At 40.8% G+C, this 20,932-nt stretch overlaps 1 protein-coding gene across 1 annotated transcript in view; it reads right to left on the reverse strand.

Annotated features, from left to right (window-relative positions):
* Nucleotides 1–518: 518 nt before the first annotated feature.
* LOC127634748 (SWI/SNF-related matrix-associated actin-dependent regulator of chromatin subfamily A member 5-like) overlaps nucleotides 519–20,932 on the reverse strand; it is a 44,780-nt gene continuing 24,366 nt past the window's right edge. The window contains exons 13-25 of the mRNA XM_052114422.1: nucleotides 16,807–16,959; nucleotides 16,529–16,661; nucleotides 15,492–15,637; nucleotides 14,822–14,950; nucleotides 12,908–13,018; nucleotides 11,735–11,848; nucleotides 5,232–5,354; nucleotides 5,011–5,143; nucleotides 4,754–4,872; nucleotides 4,394–4,468; nucleotides 4,136–4,273; nucleotides 1,997–2,107; nucleotides 519–1,176 (exon numbers count right to left, since the gene is read on the reverse strand). Of these exons, the coding sequence (XP_051970382.1) occupies nucleotides 1,117–1,176; nucleotides 1,997–2,107; nucleotides 4,136–4,273; nucleotides 4,394–4,468; nucleotides 4,754–4,872; nucleotides 5,011–5,143; nucleotides 5,232–5,354; nucleotides 11,735–11,848; nucleotides 12,908–13,018; nucleotides 14,822–14,950; nucleotides 15,492–15,637; nucleotides 16,529–16,661; nucleotides 16,807–16,959 (1,545 nt within the window). The 3' untranslated portion in view covers nucleotides 519–1,116. The remainder of the gene's footprint in view (nucleotides 1,177–1,996; nucleotides 2,108–4,135; nucleotides 4,274–4,393; nucleotides 4,469–4,753; nucleotides 4,873–5,010; nucleotides 5,144–5,231; nucleotides 5,355–11,734; nucleotides 11,849–12,907; nucleotides 13,019–14,821; nucleotides 14,951–15,491; nucleotides 15,638–16,528; nucleotides 16,662–16,806; nucleotides 16,960–20,932) is intronic.

Consider the following 20,932-nt stretch of genomic DNA (forward strand, 5'->3'; position numbering starts at 1 on the left):
CAAAAATCAGTCAGATGAAGGTATCTCGGTAGACAAGATGTGACACAAACATTGGATTAGGACATGCCTTGATCCCTTCCTACCTCCTTTTACAGCCTCTGGAGGCAACATTTTGTTGATTTCGGGCGCAGCCTATAACACTTTTTCACTATAAATCTTGACAAAAGTCTCCGTGACGATCATGATTTGAAGCTTAATTACACTTCTGGGATGGATAAATGATCAGAACATTTAAAGTTTCGGGTGAACTATCCCTTTAAGTTTAGTTAATTTGTATAGCTTAGATATATTCCATTTCAACCCATTAGACTGGTCATGCCCTTGACTATTTTCAAATCAAGTGCTACATTGTCTTTCCAAAATATTTGTCCACACTAAAAGTAAAAATGCTGTGATGCAATTGACAAATACAGTATGCAATTCCATTGATGCAAATTCAAAGTTAGTACAGTAAAAGTTCCATCGGGAAAATTTAATTCAAACAAAAGGTGTAAATGAAACCAACCGGTTTTGTTTTTGTTTTGTTTTTTAATAATAATATTGGACTTGTTCATATCAAGATCATAAAAGGGTACAAGTTTAAACAAGAATGTGTAAAATAGATAAAATGCTAAATTAAATGGCACATGAATGTAGAAAAGAGCTTAAGAAGACTGGATGTGCAAAGACAGATCACAAGGATTAAGGTGCAAATCACAGAGACCTCAAACATACAGTAACAAAGTCTCAGGCAAAGAGCTCTTCATTTATAAAATACACAAAAAAGATAAGAACAGACTATAGAGATGCCCTTTTTTGCATGCTAAATAATTTTCAATGCAACATGAACAAGGAACATTTTGAAAAAATCCTGAAAAAACAAAAACAAGGCCCAGCGATACATTTTGTAGCTGCCAAAACATATGCAGCCTGTGGGAGAAGATTTAAAACGGTAATTAAATGTTTTATATGTTCCAAACAGCTTTTGTTTTGCTATAATTCACACGTTTATTTTAAGAAACTGTTGTTGAGTCACAGATATGACAGATAACTGCAGAACGGCTAAAACGCTGTAGAGACGCATTTGATTATTTTAGTGCTTCGTAACAAGGAGCGAAGTGCCGAAGGGCAGACAAATCAGGATCGAGATTTCTTCTCTTTCCTTTCAGAAGATGCTTCAGCTTTACGCTTGTGAGCCTGTGACAAAATGAAAGAAACAGCAAGATTAGAAGGCAGACAACCAAGTCACATTAATTTATGCATTAAATTAAATGCATTCCCTTATCAAGTTTATGGATAACTTTAAAAAAAAAAAAGATAAATGCAATAATACAGTAACAATCATATTTCACACAGCTTTTATTTGTTACAACTAACTCTTGTTCACTTTTATTTATAGTTACATTCGTTTTAGACCATTTGTTAACAAATTCTTGGTTTCGTGAAGGTTACAGTCACAGATCAGCTTTAATTAAACTGATCTAAAGGGTCACAAAAAATTGCTCACCAGTTAGTTTAAACTTAATTTCAATTTAGATGTGATTGGAATTGGGTGATCTTTAAACTACAATTAGTCCATCCATTTCCACCAATTCGACCATTCAGGCTGATTTAAGGACCGGTTGCGAACATGATAAGCGGACAATAATGTATTGATAGGGCAATCAGCCAATCACAGCAATGGTGGGTAGCGCCATCTCATTTACACAATTCAATGAGCTGAAGGGAGGCAAGAGATGCTGCCTCCCTCTAAAACTTCATGTGCTACTGTCACTGTTGGACTGACACTTCAGATGGATGGATGGACGGAAGGATAGATACTATACTAGTATATACTATACTTTATTGTGGACAAGTCTCTGAGGGAATCGTGAATGTGATCATTTGAATGATTTTCCTGTTAATTTTTTCAAGCGTGATTCTGTACTAAAGAGAGACTGTCTCTGGGGATGCATAGACTATGGAGCACAACAACAACAACAGACGGAGTGCAATGAAAGAAGACAGGAGGTATTACTGATTGTCCTTTGGGTGTTCTTCTCTTTTTCTCAGCTCGCTCTTTCTCCTCTATCTCCATGTTCTCTTTCTCAATGAGAGAAATGAGAGTGTTACAGCGCCGCTGCAGCTCCTAGAAAAGCAGACAAAACACATGGATGGAAACTGTGAAATTTTTCATCATCTCAGAATAAGAGAAACTGTTTTACAGCAGATCCAATATGCTCACAATTTTTGTCACACACAACACAGAATCTGCACCCACACACTTTGACAAAAGCTTCCTGAGTAAGTATAAAAGATTTTGCATTTGTGTGTGAGAGATGTTAATATGTGCTTATAGGGACTTCCCATTCACATCCAATAGGGTGATTCTCACAAAACCTGACAATAAAATGTCCTGGTCCTATTTTACCCCATATTTGTTTATTTAAATTGCAAAGTATTTACTGTATATATACATCGAAGTAATACTCCCTTTGTACTGCCTTTCATTTTCGCTGATCTTCATCTAAAAACAAAAATCATTGTAGAACAGCATTTTTTCTTACTTTAATACAGTAAAAAAATTACTGTGTTAAGGTTATGAGAATCATAATTTAAAACAAAGGGAATAGGAAAAGTAAAACATCTGGATGCATTCTGGTAATGAGAATTGGGGGGTTTAATGTGCTTAAACATACAGAAAATAATGTCACCATGCAAAAAATCTTAATGGTCCTATATGTAGGCCTCATTTTCTTTGTGCAAAATATGACTTCATTTTATTTTTTAGGGATTTGGGGCTAATTAGGTCCTAAGCTAATTTTCTTGACATGTTTTGGAGAATCACCCAATATAAGCTAATAATAATTATACACTAATTCTAACCCTACAATGAGTTCTTTTATTAGTCCCTAAAAATGTATTCATTAAATAATTAATTAGTTCTTATGATTAATAATTAATTACTTTATTAATCTTTTTTCCTTGTAGATACATCCCTAAAAGGTGGTTTGATTAGGTCTTTATATTGTTCTAGCGACATTTTTCTGAAATGCACCACCTGCACATATTCCCTCAAACACACACACGTTTACTTTTAAATAAGGACATTTACTGTAAACCATTTACATTACATTTTAAACTAGGACATTTACTGTCTAAATGAGGACATTCTATAAACTTCTAAAGGTTTTATATACAGCTAATTCTAAATTCTACAGCCTAAAGGCCCTAATATACTGTACTTCAAACGAAATCGAAGAACGAACAGGTGTGACTTAATTTAGAACAAAATCTGGCAAAAACAAAGGTTTTTTTTTATATATTCATTTTGAGGGTTCACAACATCTCGCTTGGGTTAACTTTGAGGAAAATGTCATACCGGCTGCTAAACACCTTCTCACTGCCATTGGTCCAAGATGATATGATATGTGGGTGTGACCGGGGACCTACTTTGATGCAAACATCTTTTCCAGTTCATTTCAATGGTCCAGTCAACGAGGTCAGACACAGTAACCACCCACATATTTACGATCATTCATGTAAAGACTTTAAAGATTCAGAGATGGCCTGGAACTCCAGGAAGGAAATTGCAATGAAGCTTGGTGTTAATGACCCAGCATTATGTAATGCAACATGGAGAAACATCCAAGACAAATTTGGAAAAGCAATGAAAAGGATGAAGGGCAAGATGAAGTCTCGAGCACCACAGTACCTAGGCTGTTCTTGGAGATTTCCTGGCACAAACCTTTTGTTCGGCATCGAAAAACTGTCCAACATGGCATTTTTTTAAAAGGTAAGCTAATATTATCCATATAACTTTGGCTAACTAGTCCGCTGTAGCAAGTTACTACAAGAGCTAGCTTCCGTCATGTTGTCAACAGATGTTTGTGTAAACAGCAAGCTATCTGATTGTAAATTGGACCTTGCTTATTTTTGTGTATTTTTGTCAAGATAGGGCATCACATATTTAAATGCCCCTCCAAAACACCGCCCCCAGTGGTGTGGGTGGTGTCTGAACGTTTGCAAACAGTTTACCGTTCATTGGCTGTTTCAGCGAAGAATGAAGAAGAACTTCTCCGGAAGTATATCGAGGCCTTAACCCTCCCCCTAAAATAAATATTTTAGCTATTTTTTGTAATTAGAACATTATTTATGAATTGTTTTGTACACTCACCATGGCAGTCCTGGACTTGATGAACCAGTCAAATCTGAACTGTGGGGCATTCCGTACACACTGCCGAAGTTCTTCATACACATATTCTTTATCAAAGCCCATCTTATGGAGCATGCAGATCAGAAACCTGTCCTCCTCCTGTACACAAAAACACAGAGATCAGAAAAGTGTCTATTTATTTTAATCTATGTGCTTGGATACACTAATAACACACAATAATTATCTCTCTCCTACAGACACACACACACACACACACACCTCTGTGTAGTTCTTTCCTTTGTTTGTGCCGTACTGAATGCGAAGCTGGTGAAATGGAGCCTTGTAACGCGCTATCTACAAGTACACAAAAACACAAAATCAAATATTGAGTAATTATTATTCCATCAAAAAATTATTTTCTCTGAAATTTTACTTTGATAAAGCGTTTGACTTAACTGGATAAATACTGAGGACGCAAATCATGAAAAGCAAGTAATACTACAACAACCACACAATTATAATTCAGCAGCTATAAAAGAAAATCTTGCTTTTCAACACCGTAATTGAATGTCATTCTTTTCACACTCTAGGAACTCCTGGAGCCTGAAGATTCTGATTTTAAATCACTATTACTATAACCTTGGCGTCCAGGGCTTTCTTGATGCTGATGCGTCTTTGGATGCGAGCTTCCCCTCGCTCTATCTGAGCCATGATCTTCTCAATATCCTGCAGCTCATTACAGCGTTCCCAAAACACAGCTATAATTACACAACAAACACATAGTGTAAGTTGTGTGTAGTATAGTATACTGATGTGAGGTTTGTGTGCGCAAATTGATTTGTAGGTTTGTAAGCAGTTGATTCAGGTGTAAAAATTGTGTGTTGTTTGTCTTGTACCTGAGTACTCCATAACCTCTTCGGGGGTCTTGCCCTCCACCTCTCTGGCGATGTTGTCGATGTCATCACGACCGTACTTCTCATTTGCTTTAATAAACTGATTGAAATCACGTTTGTTCCAGTTTGTGAAACCCTGTTAACAAAATAAACTGCTGTTGCACTGCTCTGAAATTAGCACATTTAGAATGTGTGTATGAATGTGTGAGAGAGTGACACTGTACTTGTGTGAGTAGTTTCTCTTTTTCCTCAGTCTCTTCGGCTGAGAGGGGCTCAGCCTTGTTTATCTTTGCCTGTTCCTCTTTCTGGACCTGCACTGAATTCGGGATATCTGGATTCCGTGGCACCTACCATTTACACACAAACACATCAATTTCAACTAGATGCACTGAAAAGAAAACACTACAGTTGATCATCTACTAAGAGACAAAATGTAATATTTTCTGGGGAATTAACTAGGAATGATGCGCGGCCGATAAAAGTAACTGTTAATTGCACTCTTTGTCTGTGCTGGTTTAGCGCAAACGCGCCCATAAAATCACTCCAATTCCAATCTTGTGGGCAGATATTGAGCACTACATAGTATTATTTGACATGACCTAACACACTCTTTCAGGACTGTACAGCGTCACTGTAATGCAGGCACTTGAATCATCTCTTTAACATGCAGACTACACAGCATATCTGGATATATATGCCAGGTTATAATGCTCTTCTCCATCATTTGAACCCTATTGGATGAATTACTGTTGAAATGATTAATAGAAATGTACAAAACATTTATTTTAAATAAAATTCATTTTACCACCTAATTTCATGTAGCGATGAACGAAACGCAACCTAAAAATGTATCTAATTTACAGAGAAAGGAGGCGTGTTTGCATGGAAAGTAATGACAATTAATTTAAATACTCAAGTGCAGCAGATTTTTTTTCGATTGGCCTTCTAAAAGGAAAAGTTCACCCAAAAATGAAAATTGTCTCATCATTTACTCACCCTTATGCCATCCCAGATGTGTATGACTTTCTTTCATCTGCTGAACTCAAATGAAGATTTTGAAGACTTTTTCAGCTTATTTGGTTCCCTTCCGAGGGAACTCGCACTGCGTCGTTGAAAACGACTCTTTGGGGAACGCTCCTTAGCGTGCGCCTCTGAATTATGAATGAAACTATTCCAATCTTGATTGGTGTTGCGTCATGACGTAACATGTGACGGCATAACCGGATGCATAAAAGTGATGCCGGCACACAAACACATTAGCTTTCGCTCTTCAGCAAGCGCTCTATGTGTATTGTTTGTCTTATTTGGTGTTGTTTGTCTGATTTAAAAATATTATGGCCACCCAACAGTTCATGAAGTGCGTGCACCCCTGCCCTCGTTTCATTACGGGTAGGGACACGCACGCTTTATGTGTGAATTGTTTGGGAGCGCAGCACGCACAGGCAGCTCTCGAGGGATCTGCCTGTGAAAGTTGTGAAGCACTACCCATGAGAGTGCTGCGCTCCCGGTTGGCGTGCTTTGATGATCACGGTCAGGCTCGCGTTCCCCACGGATCTGGTCCCGCGTCTGTTGAGGCAGCGCGGCGGTTGAGATCGTGGGGTTCGCAGCGGGATCTTGCAGATGAGAATGAGACTGCTGCGGCACTTTCTCATTCTTCGTTTGAGGATCCCGAGCCTACTGTGAGTGGTGCAGAAGCCCGCGTCCCGGCTTCTTCTGCCCACGATCAGGTCCCAATGCTTGAACTCTCTGCTTCCGAGGAAGTGGATATGCTCAGCATTGATGCGGACGACCGTGAGTCAAGCACGCCAGTTTTCGGCCAAGCTTATGAGGAGCTGATTGAGGTTGTGACGCGTGCCGTGGCCAGACTTGATATCAGCTGGCCACAAAATGAGCAGGAAACGCAAGTTGAAAGACAAATTAGACTAGCGTTTCCTGCGGCACAGATCATAACCTCAGCGCCAGGGTTTGCCGTTTTTCCCCGATCTCCACAAAAAAAAAATATAAATATATATCTCGAGATCGTGGGGTAAAACGCATTCGTCCCGTGTCTCCAGCCCCAGTGTGGTGATTACAGACGATGTTTTGGGGGCACGGGATATGGGCTAAAACCCCGGCGCTGCCTAGTAAGCCCTGCAGGGATACATCTGCTTTAATAAGTAGGGCTTACATGGCGGCAGGTCGGGCTGGTTCTTGCCTGCACTCAATGGCTATTGGCCGCTCTATGGCAGCTATGGTGGCCACAGAGAGGCATCTGTGGCTGAATTTATCGGGGATAAAGGAAAAGGTTAGATCTTTTCTGCTTGATGCTTCCCCCGTAAGGTAAGTCTAAATCGAGTATGGCAAGCAGATCAGCCCCAGCCATCAGTCAGCTCCTCGCACCACAGAGTTCCTCCCGCTGCAGAGCAACTGAGGTTGTTCTCGCAGCGGCGTCCTCAGAGGATCGGTGTCGGTTTCCCGCCGTCTCTGACGCTTCAGGCCACATCAGTTTCCAGCGGACGCACGCCGTGCCGTTCGTGTCAAAAAAACAAAAACAAGCATCAATTGTGGTCACAAGAACCGTATCGACTAAATCCTGCCGGTCTCTCGCTTCAGGAAGTCGAGAACGGTGCTCGAAAAGGCTGGTTCCCTTAGTAGATTTTGTAGAGGCATGGAATCATCTTCCCAACACATCTGCATGGGTCCTGCATATAATAAAATCAGGGTACAGACTGCAGTTTGGGCACCACCCCCCAAATTCTCTGGGGTGGTGCAGACTACAGTGGTTCCGGAGCAGACTCAGGTGATGGAACAAGAAGTGCAATCTCTGCTGCTAAAGGAGGCCATAGAACGTGTTGGAGACAGGGAGTCCGGATGCAGACAGGGAGTCCGGATTTTACAGCCGGTACTTTATAGTTCCTAAAAAGGATGGGGGGTTGAGGCCGATTTTAGATCTCAAGAGTTTTGAACCGGCCTTTGAGGAGGTTCAGGTTCAAAATGCTTACTATTCCTGCCATCAGATCAGATCCGAGGACTGGTTTGTTCCGATAGATCTAAAAGACGCCTATTTTCATGTATCCATCCTTCCATGTCACAGGAGGTTCCTGAGGTTCGCTTTCGGGGGCGAAGCTTACCAATATCGGGTTCTTCCGTTCGGCCTAGCACTCTCTCCCCGCACATTCACCAAATGTATGGATGCAGCTCCTGCTCCTCTGAGACTTCAGGGCATCCGCATACTGAATTATATCGACGATTGGCTCATTCTGACCAAGTCTCGAGAAATGGCGGTTCGGCATCGAGATGTCGTCCTTGGCCACATTCGAAGTTTGGGGTTGAGACTCAACACAAAAAAGAGTGTGTTACAACCATCCCAGTGCACAACGTTTCTGGGTGTTGTGTGGAAATCGGTTACGATGCAGGCACGCATGTCTCCTGCACGTATCGAGTCCGTTCTGGCGATGGTGTCCGGGTTAAAGCTAGGCCAGGCCATCACTGTAAAGCAGTTTCTAAGACTGCTGGGCCTCATGGCAGCGGCATCCAACTTTATACCTTTGGGCCTTCTACACATGAGGCCCCTCCAGTGGTGGCTGAAAGCCAAGGGGTTTTTTCCCCCAAGGGGAATCCATTTCGTAAAATCAGAGTAACGCGCAGATGCCTTCGTTCTCTGCTAATATGGAAGAAACCTTGGTTCCTGTCCCAAAGGCCAGTGTTGGGAGCGTCATGTCGCCGGGAAACCGTTTCGACAGACGCCTCCCTCACTGGCCGCTTTGCCAGGGGTCTGTGGCAGGACCATCATCATTCTTGGCACATAAACTGTCTAGAGATGTTGGCTGTGTTCAGGGCTCTGAGGAGCTTCTTTCCAGACATCTAAGGTTACCATGTCCTAGTACGTTCGGACAATACATCAGTGGTAGCTTATCTGAACCGACAAGGGGGACTCAGATCGCGCCCTCTGTGCAGACCGGCGCATCAGATAATTTCTTTGGTCCCAAGGGAAAATACTGTCTATCAGAGCATGTATGTTCCGGGGTTCAGACATCCTGTCGAGGCAGGGGCTGAGGCCCGGGGAATGGAGACTTCATCCAGAGGTGGTGAAGTTGATATGGGACAAATTTGGACCATCGAAAGTGGATCTATTCGCGTCTCGAGAGACGTCCCACTGTCCATTTTGGTTCTCCCTCTCACATCCAGCCCCACTGGGGTTGGATGCCATGGTACAAGCCTGGCCGAGGCTTCGCCTGTACGCATTTCCCCCGATCGCTCTGCTCCCGGGAGTCCTGGAAAGGGTCCGCCAAGAGGGCATCAGTCTACTTCTGGTTGCCCCGATGTGGCCGGCCTGAGTATGGTTCTCAGACATAATCTCACTCCTGATAGCTCCGCCATGGCAGATTCCTCTGAGGAGGGATCTGTTGTCTCAGGCAGGGGGCACAGTTTTCCACCCTCGTCCAGAGCTGTGGAAACTGTGGGTCTGGCCCCTGAGGGGGTTCAGTACCTAAATGCTGGTCTATCAGCGGGGGTGGTTGAAACCATACTTAACTCTAGGGCTCCGTCTACTAGGAGATTATATGGCCTCAAGTGGAATGTGTTCTCCACTTGGTGTAGAGAACATGAAGTAGATCCAGTTAACTGCCCGGTGGCTTCAGTTCTGGAGTTTCTTCAAGATCGCTTTCCTCGTGGTCTCTCCCTTCCACACTTAAGGTGTACGTGGCTGCCATTGCGGCTTTCCATGCACCATTGAGTGCTGGGCCTCTGGGGAGGCACCAGCTGGTCATTCGTTTTCTCCGTGGTACATGGAGGATGAGACTGACAACCAGGTCCAGGGTTCCTGCCTGGGACCTGGCGGTGGTTCTCGAAGGGTTATCCCTGGCCCCCTTCGAACCCCTTCAATCGGCCTCGCCCAAGGACCTGACGTTCAAGATGGCTTTTCTCTTAGCTATTACCTCTCTAAAGAAGGTGGGAGATCTTCAAGGCCTGGCAGTAACACCAGCTTGCTTGGAGTTTGCCCCTGGCGGAGTTAAAGCCATTCTGCACCCGAGACCTGGCTTTGTGCCTAAGGTGCCTTCTAACACGGCACGGTCTACGGTCCTGCAGGCATTCATCCTCCACCTCATGTGTCGGCAGAAGAAGAGAGGCTCCATTTGCTCTGCCCTGTCAGAGCTTTGAGCTGCTTACCTCGAGAGGTCCTCTTCTTGGAGGAGGTCGGACCAACTGTTAGTGTGTTTTGGGTCACCTAAGAAGGGGCTCCCTGCTTCGAAACAAACCATTAGTAATTGGATTGTTCAGGCTATTATCTCGGCCTATAAGGTGCGTAATTTGCCTTCACCTTTGGCCATAAGGGCTCATTCAACTAGAGGCATGGCGTCCTCTAGGGCTCTCTTATCGGGAGTGCCCCTCCAGGAGATCTGTGAGGCAGCCGGTTGGGCTACCCCGCACACTTTCATCAGGTTTTCTGCACCTCCCTAGTACGCCTGGCGCACGTGTGCTCTCGTCCTAGCTGAGTGCCTGAGTTCAGTTTCACTCTAGGGCAGGCCTTTTTCGGCGCGTGGCCTAGTGGGCATTCGTTCCCCAAAGAGCCGTTTTCAACGACGCAGTGCGAGTTCCCTCGGAAGGGAACGTCTCGGGTTATGAGTATAACCCTTGTTCCCTGAGAAGGAACGAGACACTGCGTCGTCCTGCCACGCCCTCAATGCCTGAGAGCGGCTTGCTTCATCGCTAGGCTAATGTGTTTGTGTGCCGGCGTCACTTTTATGCATCCGGTTATGCCGTCACATGTTACGTCATGACGCAACACCAATCAAGATTGGAATAGTTTCATTCATAATTCAGAGGCGCACGCTAAGGAGCGTTCCCCAAAGAGTCGTTTTCAACGACGCAGTGTCTCGTTCCCTTCTCAGGGAACAAGGGTTATAGTCATAACCCGAGACGTTTTGCATAGTGAAAAACCCATTCACTATGCAAGTGAATGTTTTTTTTTATTTTGAATCTTGAATCTCCAAAAATCACATAAGTCAGCATTTAAGTATTCTATAAGACTTCAGTGGTTACATCCACATTTTCAGAAGCAATTTGATAGGTGTAGGTGAGAAACAGATCAAAATTTAAGTCATTTTTTTACTAAATTCTCCCTGCTAAGTCAACCTCCACTCTATCTTTCACAATACATATCGACCCTACTGGGCAGGGAGTACTATTTCTAGCAAAAAAGAACAACTATTGATCTGTTTCTCACCCACATCTATCATATTAATTCTGAAGATATGGTTTAAAGCACTGGAGTCATATGGATTACTTTTATGATGTCTTAATGTGCTTTTTGGAGCATCAACATTTTGGCACCCATTCACTTGCATTGTATGGACCTACAAAGCTGAAATATTATTCTAAAATCTTCATTTGTGTTCTGCAGAAGAAAGTCATACACATCTGGGATGGCTTGAGGGTGAGTAAATGATGAGAGAATAAATTTTTTGGGTGAACTTATCCTTTTAGAAGGCACAATCAGCTATGAAATATTGCGCTGCACTTGAGTATTTAACTTATCTAAATGTATCTATATTTTGCTAACTTACATTTAGCTAACTTTTCTTATTTACATGTACCTACATTTAGGGTAGTTAGTGAATAAGGCAGGTTTGCTGCTGAATTGCCACACGCAATTGTGGCGCAACTGAATTCATCCCTCTGTTGCATTTCAGAGCTTAAAAAAAAACTCACATCAGATACAAACATCTACACTGCATGAGGTACTCACCTTGTATCCAATGGTTTTTCTGTAGTAGAGAATCTCCATCTCTAACAGCTCAAAGAGACGTGGAGGAAAGAACTGAAAGTCCTGGATATTGGGCTGCTTAGGAGGCCGAGGAGCCTGGATGACACACACTCACAATCTCAACTCTCTGCATGATTACAATAATGTGCAAATTTACAAATTACATTTTGTGGGATATTTGAAGTGTGTATAATGATAAATATTCCTGGTAGATGCTTCCTTATCCATTATGAATCTTCAGTCGGTTCACATGGGCAGGTCTCATGAGTGATATAAGTCGAAACTGCACTTTAATCAAAACATTAATTGGATTTTCAATTTGATTTGATGATATTCGTTACAAGAGGTTTCTTTGTTCCAAGCTGTAATTATTTTGCTGACTTTACTTGTTTCCATCACAACTTCCTTCACATATACAGAATTGTTTTTATAGGATAGTGCAGCAATATTACAAAATACTGCATGACTACAAAGGACTATTGCAAGAAGTGGTTTTCATGCAAATTAACTATATATAATTTGTTTAAAAATATTATATTCCACATTTTGTTTGCACTCGTGCCTAGGTTGCCTTACCTGATTTAAACTTTGTTTAATGATTACTGTGTATGACTTTAGATTAAACTGCCTATAGATATCAAGTGGTTGGATGAAACTGCCTTGTGCTAGGTGCCAGCTTTCCCCATTCAAGAAGATGAATAACCCATTTATCCTGTATTTAGCAGTTGCTTTTTACACTTATTGATGTTTTTTATTACTTACAATGCACTATTCACTCAAACACTCCCTCTGGAACAATCTAGGGTTAAATGTCTCTCTCAAGGGCACAGCAGTGACAGAACAGGAGGAAGAAGAATGTTCAGTTATTGAGATAACTTCCTGAGTCAGCGTTTGAACCTGTAACCTTTGTGTTTCAAGCCTAACTATTTATCCATCACACTACCCCCAATAACTGATGATATAGCACCCTTCTGCTGAGTTACAACAATATCTGAAAAATTACTCCAGTTCAGCTGTCAGTTTGATGGAAACAGTGATCCGAGTGCTTTATTTATTGTGTAGAAGAATGGGCTGTATACACTCTCCTTGTATTAGAGTATTGTTATGCAGTCATGAGTAGTGCTGACAAAAAATTTGTGTCTATGTGTGTACTACCTTGGGGGCTCTTGGTTCACTGACTCGCAGTGCCTCTCTGAAGTAAGCATCTACAGCATAATTGGCTTTCCTCTCTCTCTTAGGAGGCTCAATCCATTCGATCATACTTAGCTGCACAAAACATAGGGAGAGCACTTAAAAACACACTCAAGGCATAGACCCTCAAATAACCTTTCTCTGTCTGTGACATAGGCAAGAGCATGGCTTTAAAATAGATACAAATGCACAGATATATTCTCTCTTTAGAGCACCATTATGGTATATAGTATTAAAAAGTACCCCGGTACCCAAAACGCACTTAAGTACAATATCATAATTTTGCAATTTTTAGTTCAACTTTTCACCTGTCAATCATTTTGCATTTCTGTTGCAGAACTGCCACTTACTGGATGTTTTTTGTTTTTGGCACAATTCTGAGAAAATTCTAGAGACTGTTGTGTGTGAAAATCCCAGGATATCAGCAGTTACAGAAATAATCAAACCAGCATGTCTGGCACCAATAAACATCCATGCAATTATCTAATCAGCCAATCATGTGGCAGCAGTGCGATGCATAAAATCATGCAGATACGTGTCAGAAGCTTCCGTTCATGTTCACATCAACCATCAGAATGGGGAAAAAATGTATCTCAGTGATTTGGAGCGTGGCATGATGGTTGGTGCCAGACGGGATGGTTTGTGTATTTCTATAATTGCTGATCTCCTGGGATTTCACACACAACAGTCTCTAGGATTTACTCTGAATGGTGCCAAAAACAAAACACATCCAGTGAGCAACAGTTCTGCAGATGGAAATGCCTTGTTGATGAGAGAGGTCAACAGAGAATGGCCAGACTGGTTCGAACTGACAAAGTCTACAGTAACTCAGATAACAGTTCTGTACAATTGTGGTGAGAAGAATATCATCTCAGAATGCTATTCTGAGATGCGGGCTGGAGCTGATGGAGTTTGGAGCTTTTTTGGTGGCACCAGTGGGACATACACAATATTAGGCAGGTGGTTTTAATGTTGTGGCTGATCGGTGTATATAAAAAAAACGTTGTTGCTGGGTCACTAGTAATAGTGACATGAGGTACCCAGAGATTTTTAAAAATCATTAAATAAATAACAATAAGAGCATAAAATAAGAATAACAGCAAAAACTGTGTCAGTTCTCATTCCCATAAGGACATGTTTAACATCAGCAAGGACAAATACATTTGCACTAAGGTAAATTAAAGCTAATAACTAAACATTAATTCATTTATGTATGTATTGATTCAGGTCTTCGTAAAGGTGATAGTAAATCAAGACTTCCCAGCATCATAGTGAGTGTGTTATGAGATGTTATAAGCAGTTCAGTTCAATTACACTAATGTTATCAGATGTGTAATCACTATCAAATTTCGCTTTAGTCTTTTCAAGTGACTGTGATAATCGTATGCCTTGATTCTGATTCACAGTCTCCAGAGTTTCAATCAAACAGCTGTGTAATTCAACCATATCTTCTACAAAAAATGTCTGATAAATATGCTATAAAATGTCACTCTTCATTTCAGCCCACTTAAGAATATTATCAATTCCATTTATGAGGATATTTTGGCAAAAACTGCACTGTTCGCTCCAATCTCCCATCTACTCCTATGGGAACTTCTGTAAAGATTGTCGGAGTGAGCAACGATAACCAAGAGGGGTGGAGTTTAGCAAAGGGTCAATTATTAAATAATTAAGATTTACTGACACTGAATTACTTAATCTATCGACAGCCCTAATTCCATGTCATCATGTTTATTTGTTGCCTAATTTATTTATTTAGTATACTGTACATATTGAGGTACCAGAGGCTGGTATCGTACTGAAGCCAAAATTCTGGTATTGATTCAACTTTTTTTATGTACAACTATAAAACAAAATCAATTTCAAACAGGCACTTACTTTCTGTTTTTCTCTGTAATCCTCTCCTTCAAAGTTATAAAGGCTGGTCTCTGTGCTGCCCGTGTCCATCGTGAAGTTCCTCAGTGAGCTCTCTCCAAGTGTCTTCATGCGCTCGTTCATCTCGGCCGTCTGAGAGTAAAACAGCAATCAAACAGGGTTGTAGGGAATCAAATCGATTGCAGCAGTATAAAAAGCTCAGATGTAAGAAGGAAATCAGATGGTTCACAAGTTTTGTTTCCAAAACACACACTGAAAAACACACTTCTCGGCTGGTAAAACATTACGTTCTTTAGGTATGCAGGTATAGGTATAGCATTTACATTTGAAAAGACCCTCCTGTTTTTTTAAATCCAGCATTTTAAATGTAGCATTTCCTCAGCTGAGATAGAACAGTGTTCAGTAGAAGTGCACTTTAAAATCTCGCTGGAAATAGTAGGTCATCAGGGTATTTCTCACTTACTCTTTTACGAATATAGAGGATTTGGAAATTCTACTCCACGTGCATACTTTTTTTTGGCATACTATTTACTGTAGTAGGTAATTATGCATATTCAGACACAACATAAATCTTTATTACCAAATGTTCCCATAAAAGCAATCCAACTTTATTCTTCACTGCCTAGAACAGTGTGTGTATTTGTCTGTATGTGTTTGTGTATGTGTCATTCACCTTCTTGGCGCCTCTCTCCAAAATGGTGTCGATATCTTCATCTGTGAGTTCGCTGTCTTTAGAGGCAAACACGTGTGTTGCTCCATGTCGTATCATTTGCAGCATTTCGTCCTTTCCCAGTTTATTCTGCTGGTCGATCAATCGTCCTTTGAACAGAATGTACACAGCTTATTATATATCACAGTACTGACACAAGAACTATATAACCTATATTTCAAATAATATTGAATACCGTTTATACGAGTAATGGTTTATAAACTGACATTAGTGCATAGAGCAGTTAAAGAGATATTTCCCCAAAAAATTTTAATTCTCTCATCATTTACTCACCCTCATGCCATCCCAGATGTGTGGCTTTCTTCAGCAGAACACAAATGAAGATTTTTAGAAGAATATCTTGGCTCTTTTGGTCCATAAGTGAATGGGTGCCAAAATTTTGAAGCTCCAAAAATATCTTAAATCAGCAAAAAAGTAATCCATATAACTCCAGTGGTTAAATCAATGTACCCAGAAGTGATTTGATGGGTGTGGGTGAGAAACAGGTCAATATTTAAGTCAATTTTAACTATAAATTCTCCTCCCTCCTCAGTAAGTCTAAACTCTAACTTTCAAATTTACATTCTTCTTCTTGTGTTTTTGGTAACTCACATTCTTCATGCATATTGCCAGCTACTGGGCAAGAATTTACTTAAATATTGATTGGTTTTTCACCCACACTTATCATACCACTTCTAAAGATATGGATTTTACCACTGGAGTCATATGGATTGCTTTTATGCTGCCTTTATGTCCTTTTTGGAACTTCAAAATGTTGGCACCCATTCACTTGCATTGTATGGACCTAGAGAGCTGAGATATTCTTCTACAACTCTTAATTTGTGTTCTGTAGAAGAAAGAAAGTCATACACATCTGGGATGGCATGAGGATGAGTAAATTATGAGAGAATTTTCCTATTTTCCGGCTTATACTTGGTTATGCTTATCAGACTTGAACCAGAAATTGTGTGTGTATGTATTATGTATTAGTCTGTATGTACCCTGCTGAATGACTATGGAGTCCAGGCGTAGTTTCATCTCAGCTCTCTCCACGATTCTGTCTTCCACTGTGTTTTCTGTGATCAGCCTGAATACTTTAACTGGCTTCCTTTGACCGATACGATGAGCACGGTCCTGAAATATAACAAATGCAGCAGCACAACAATACCCATATAAACCTAAACACAACCTTCCATAAACAAAGCAGTCATCTCTCAGAGGCTCACGATCATAAACTTTATTGAACACAGTTTTGTGGGTTTGGGTGTGTGTTTCTCACCATGGCCTGCAGGTCCACCTGTGGGTTCCAGTCTGAGTCGTAGAGAATCACCACGTCAGCGGTAGCCAAATTAATCCCCAGCCCACCTGCCCGAGTGCTCAGCATGAAGATAAACTTACTACTGTTTGGAGCATTGAAACCATCTATGGCTTGCTAATGCACAACAACAGAGAGAGAAGGAAAGCAGAAAGAGAATCAGACAAGAGAGAAAAAAAGAAATATGCTTGAATTTATATATTTTTAAACATACCATGTAGGCTATATTTTTATTTCATATCATCCCTACAGAAGACCAAATATTAAATTAAAGCTGCGAGCAGCGATGACGGGCCCAAGCCGGTGGCACCGCCACCCCTGGGCCTTTAGGGTCGCCGCGCACGACGGGCAATAACTTAAGCTCGCTTCGACCGTCGAGAAGATGTGTGCAAATTCCAAGAAATCCACATTCAAACCAAAATATCTGACTTTCTGTTGGTCTGTTTGTTCACTTGAGACATAAGGGGGTGATTTAAAAGCATTTTGAAAGTGACACACTTCCTTCTGCCAGTTGGTGGCGCTATAACTGACTCACAATAGCAACATCCATGCGATCGGCCTCTTACAGCGAACACACTGCTGAAGTTTCAGTCGAGATCAATTAATGTATGCAGAAGTTATAACAGACTTCCTGTTTCTCTTACTGCCTTCTGCCAGTTATTATAGGCTTTGTACTTTACTCACGCTCCAATACCGACTTAGAAAATCATCCTCTTTGCATGCTAAAAATATGCTTGGAAACATCACAGTGGAGCGGTGCTTACTGTGAATGATACTGAATTGTACTACTGACTATTTAAACAGAGTAATTTTTATATGGTAGGTTTACTATTTTATTATTATATTTTATTGCGGCTATAATGAACAGGCTGCAATGTCAAGATTGCAATGATGGAGTGTGTGTGTGTGTGTATTTGTAACCTTAAAGGGGTCATATAATGCCATTTTTGTACAAGTTAATATGAATCTTTAGGGTCTAAATGAAAACTTTGTAATATACTTTTATTAAAAATTCTCATTAGTGTTTTAAGAAAACACAAATTTTAACTGCTCAAAAACAGCTCCGTTTTCAGCACGCCGTTTCAGTGCATATGACTTTAAATGATAATGAGGTTTGGTCACCCGCCCCTCCCTCCGTTCTGGGGAATTGTAGTCTTGAATCATATGCATTTGCAAGATGTAAACAGTATTTTGCCAGTATTGTGTTACCATTCATCTTCATGCAGTTATAACTGTTTTTTTTACATTACTTCTTAATCAGTAACATACAAGTAAACCAGGTGTAACTTAGTGTTACCATGTTAACTGTAACACCTGCGTACACAGTTTTTAATAACACAATAACCATAACGCGTTGTTCATTATAAACGTGTGATTATGAATTATATTGAGAACGTCGTAACGTTATGGAAAACATGCCGTAATGTACCCTGAGTGTAAACATTAGCCACATGCAGTTTAGCGTTGTTTTGGTTGAACTCACCTCTGAGTGCTGCTTTACCTGCAGTTGAGCGTTGTTAAACTCACCGATGAATGGTGTTGTACGCCACAATGAGCGTTGTTAAACTCACCGATGAATGCGGTTGCCTATGAACGCGCTAAACCTTTGCTGAGAGGGCACTTTGATATCAGATTGTGAGGGTTTTTAAAAATAAAAAAACTGTTGGAGGGTCAGATAAAGATGATCTGGGGGCCACCATTATACTAGCCCTGCCATAGATCATTCATTGTAGCCTATTCCTTTTTATTTTTATTTATTGCAGTCTCGACCCATTCGCAGCAGACGAAAACGTACGTGCAGGTCCAGCTGTTTCGTTTTGGTGGTGCGATGAAGACTTTCGTCGAACATCAGCACGTAACGGTCCCGTGATTTTGGAAATTAGTCATCATCCGCTATTCCAAAGCCGTAATGGCTGATGGCTGTAGTTTGCTGGAGACCCTTGACAGCAGTTAGATATTTTTCACTTTTTGAATGAGACTCCAGCGCCCGTACACCCAACATTCCCAATTTAATAGCTTTCTTGCATAAGCAGTAGGCTTCAAATGCGTTATTTGCAACTGAGTTTAACCAAGCACGAAATTCAGATTTTTCAAGCCAAGTATCGCTAAACTTGCACTTCCTCATAGCTGAATAAAATCCGTTTAACGTCTTTCTGTTGTATCCGAGAGACTCGCGCCAATAACACGAAAGCTCAAAGCTGGCTGTTGCATGTTGGTCTATTTTGTAGTCATAATACAGCGAATTATATTTGGACTAGCTGAAATAAGAAACTACAACACCACGGAAGTAAAAAAAGAAACATTCCAAAGCTGCGGGAGCATTTAAATGAGATTTACATGGACGTAGGAAAATTAAGACCTGTTAAAAATTATTTAAGACCTAGAACACAATACTTCAGCAAATTTAAGACTTTTAAGGCCTTAAATTGTGATTTTGAAATTTTAGACTTTTTAAGACTTTTTAAGACCCCGTGGAAACCCTGTTTTTTTTTTTTTTATTTTTTTTTTTTGTAGAGTATTTTTTTATTGTATCACCAAAGCAATGACGCTCACGACTCCCGTTGAAGTATCCAGCATCGCTAAGGTCTGCAAATAACTCCATCCAGAACTGAGACCTATATACATTTTGAAGAGTCCTCAAGCTGATGCTTACACCGTGTACAGCGTCACGAGTGGCCCTCGTTAAAATATTGAACGCAATGATGCAGTATGTCTTGTTTTTCCGTCTGGTCCGCGTCTTTTAAAATCTCCAAACACCGTTCTCAACAGTCAACACGTACAAGTGTTCTTCTTACGTTAAAACAACGAGAATACAGAAAATGTGCTTAGACCTCCATCTAGTAGTTATATTATAGAATTAAAGGAGAAATTACATATGAGACAGCTTTATAACTGAAATAGACAAGTTTAATATAACTATACTGATAAGTGTATATTTCCAACGTCATGTTTGTGTTATCCGTTTCTGTAAGTTTTTGTGACGTGTTTCAGAAAGATAATCGCTTAGACAGAGTAATAGTTTATTTTCATCTTAACCGGACATCACAGTTGATCAGTGAAATAATTCATAATTCAATATATTGATACCGATTTCTTTATCAACTGTTTGTTCAATTGAGACATAAGGGGTGAATTCAAAGCATTTTGAAAGTGACACACTTCCTTCTGCCAGTTGGTGGCGCTATAACTTTGACTCACAATAGTCACATCCACGCGACCGGCCTCTTCAAGTGAAGAAACTGCTTAAGTTTCATCGAGATCAAGTAATGTATGCAGAAGTTATAACACACTTCCTTGCTGTTTAAGCTTCATTTATGTGCTTTTTGAGCTTCAAAGTTCTTGTGCAATGTGTTCCACATTCAAACCAAAATATCTGACTGTAGGTCAAAGTATGAAACCAATACCCCACTTTTGTCTGAAGGTGGCGCTACTGAGCCCCTGCACCAGGCATCAAAAAGAAAATTCAAGTTTGAAGAGCTGCCGCGACAGCAGTATTTAAGATATCAATAATTCTTTCACACGTCTACATCTGCCGTGTGTTTACATTATACACCTAAAGTTTGAAGTAAATCGTGTAACAATAAGTGGGTGATTTTAAAGCATTTTGAAAGTGACACACTTCCTTCTGCCAGTTGGTGGCGCTATAACTTTGACTCACAATAGTCACATCCATGCGATCGGCCTCTTACAGCGAACACACCGCTGAAGTTTCATCGAGATCAATTAATGTATGTAGAAGTTATAACACTCTGACTGTTTCTCGTTTCTCGCCATCATTTCGTTTCCTTGCCACGGCCAAACCGTTGGAGATATCAATAATCTGCCGGCAATTTTTCATGGTCAATGTCTTGACATCATGCTGACCGAGTTTGGTGGCGATTGGTGGAGTTCTCTGGGAGGAGTATTCCAAATTCCATTGCGTGCGTTTTCAAACAACCCTAAATAGACGGTTTCCTGTTGGTCTGGGGTAAAAAGTGAAAGTATGAAGGATATATGAAATGATGAGATCTATATGTGTACCGAGTTTCATATTATTACATGCAAGCGTGTTTGAGTTATAGACCAAGTTTCGGCCCCTGTTCCAGGGGCG

The sequence above is a fragment of the Xyrauchen texanus genome, chromosome 4 (assembly GCF_025860055.1).
Source record: "Xyrauchen texanus isolate HMW12.3.18 chromosome 4, RBS_HiC_50CHRs, whole genome shotgun sequence".
Classification (NCBI taxonomy): domain Eukaryota; kingdom Metazoa; phylum Chordata; class Actinopteri; order Cypriniformes; family Catostomidae; genus Xyrauchen; species Xyrauchen texanus.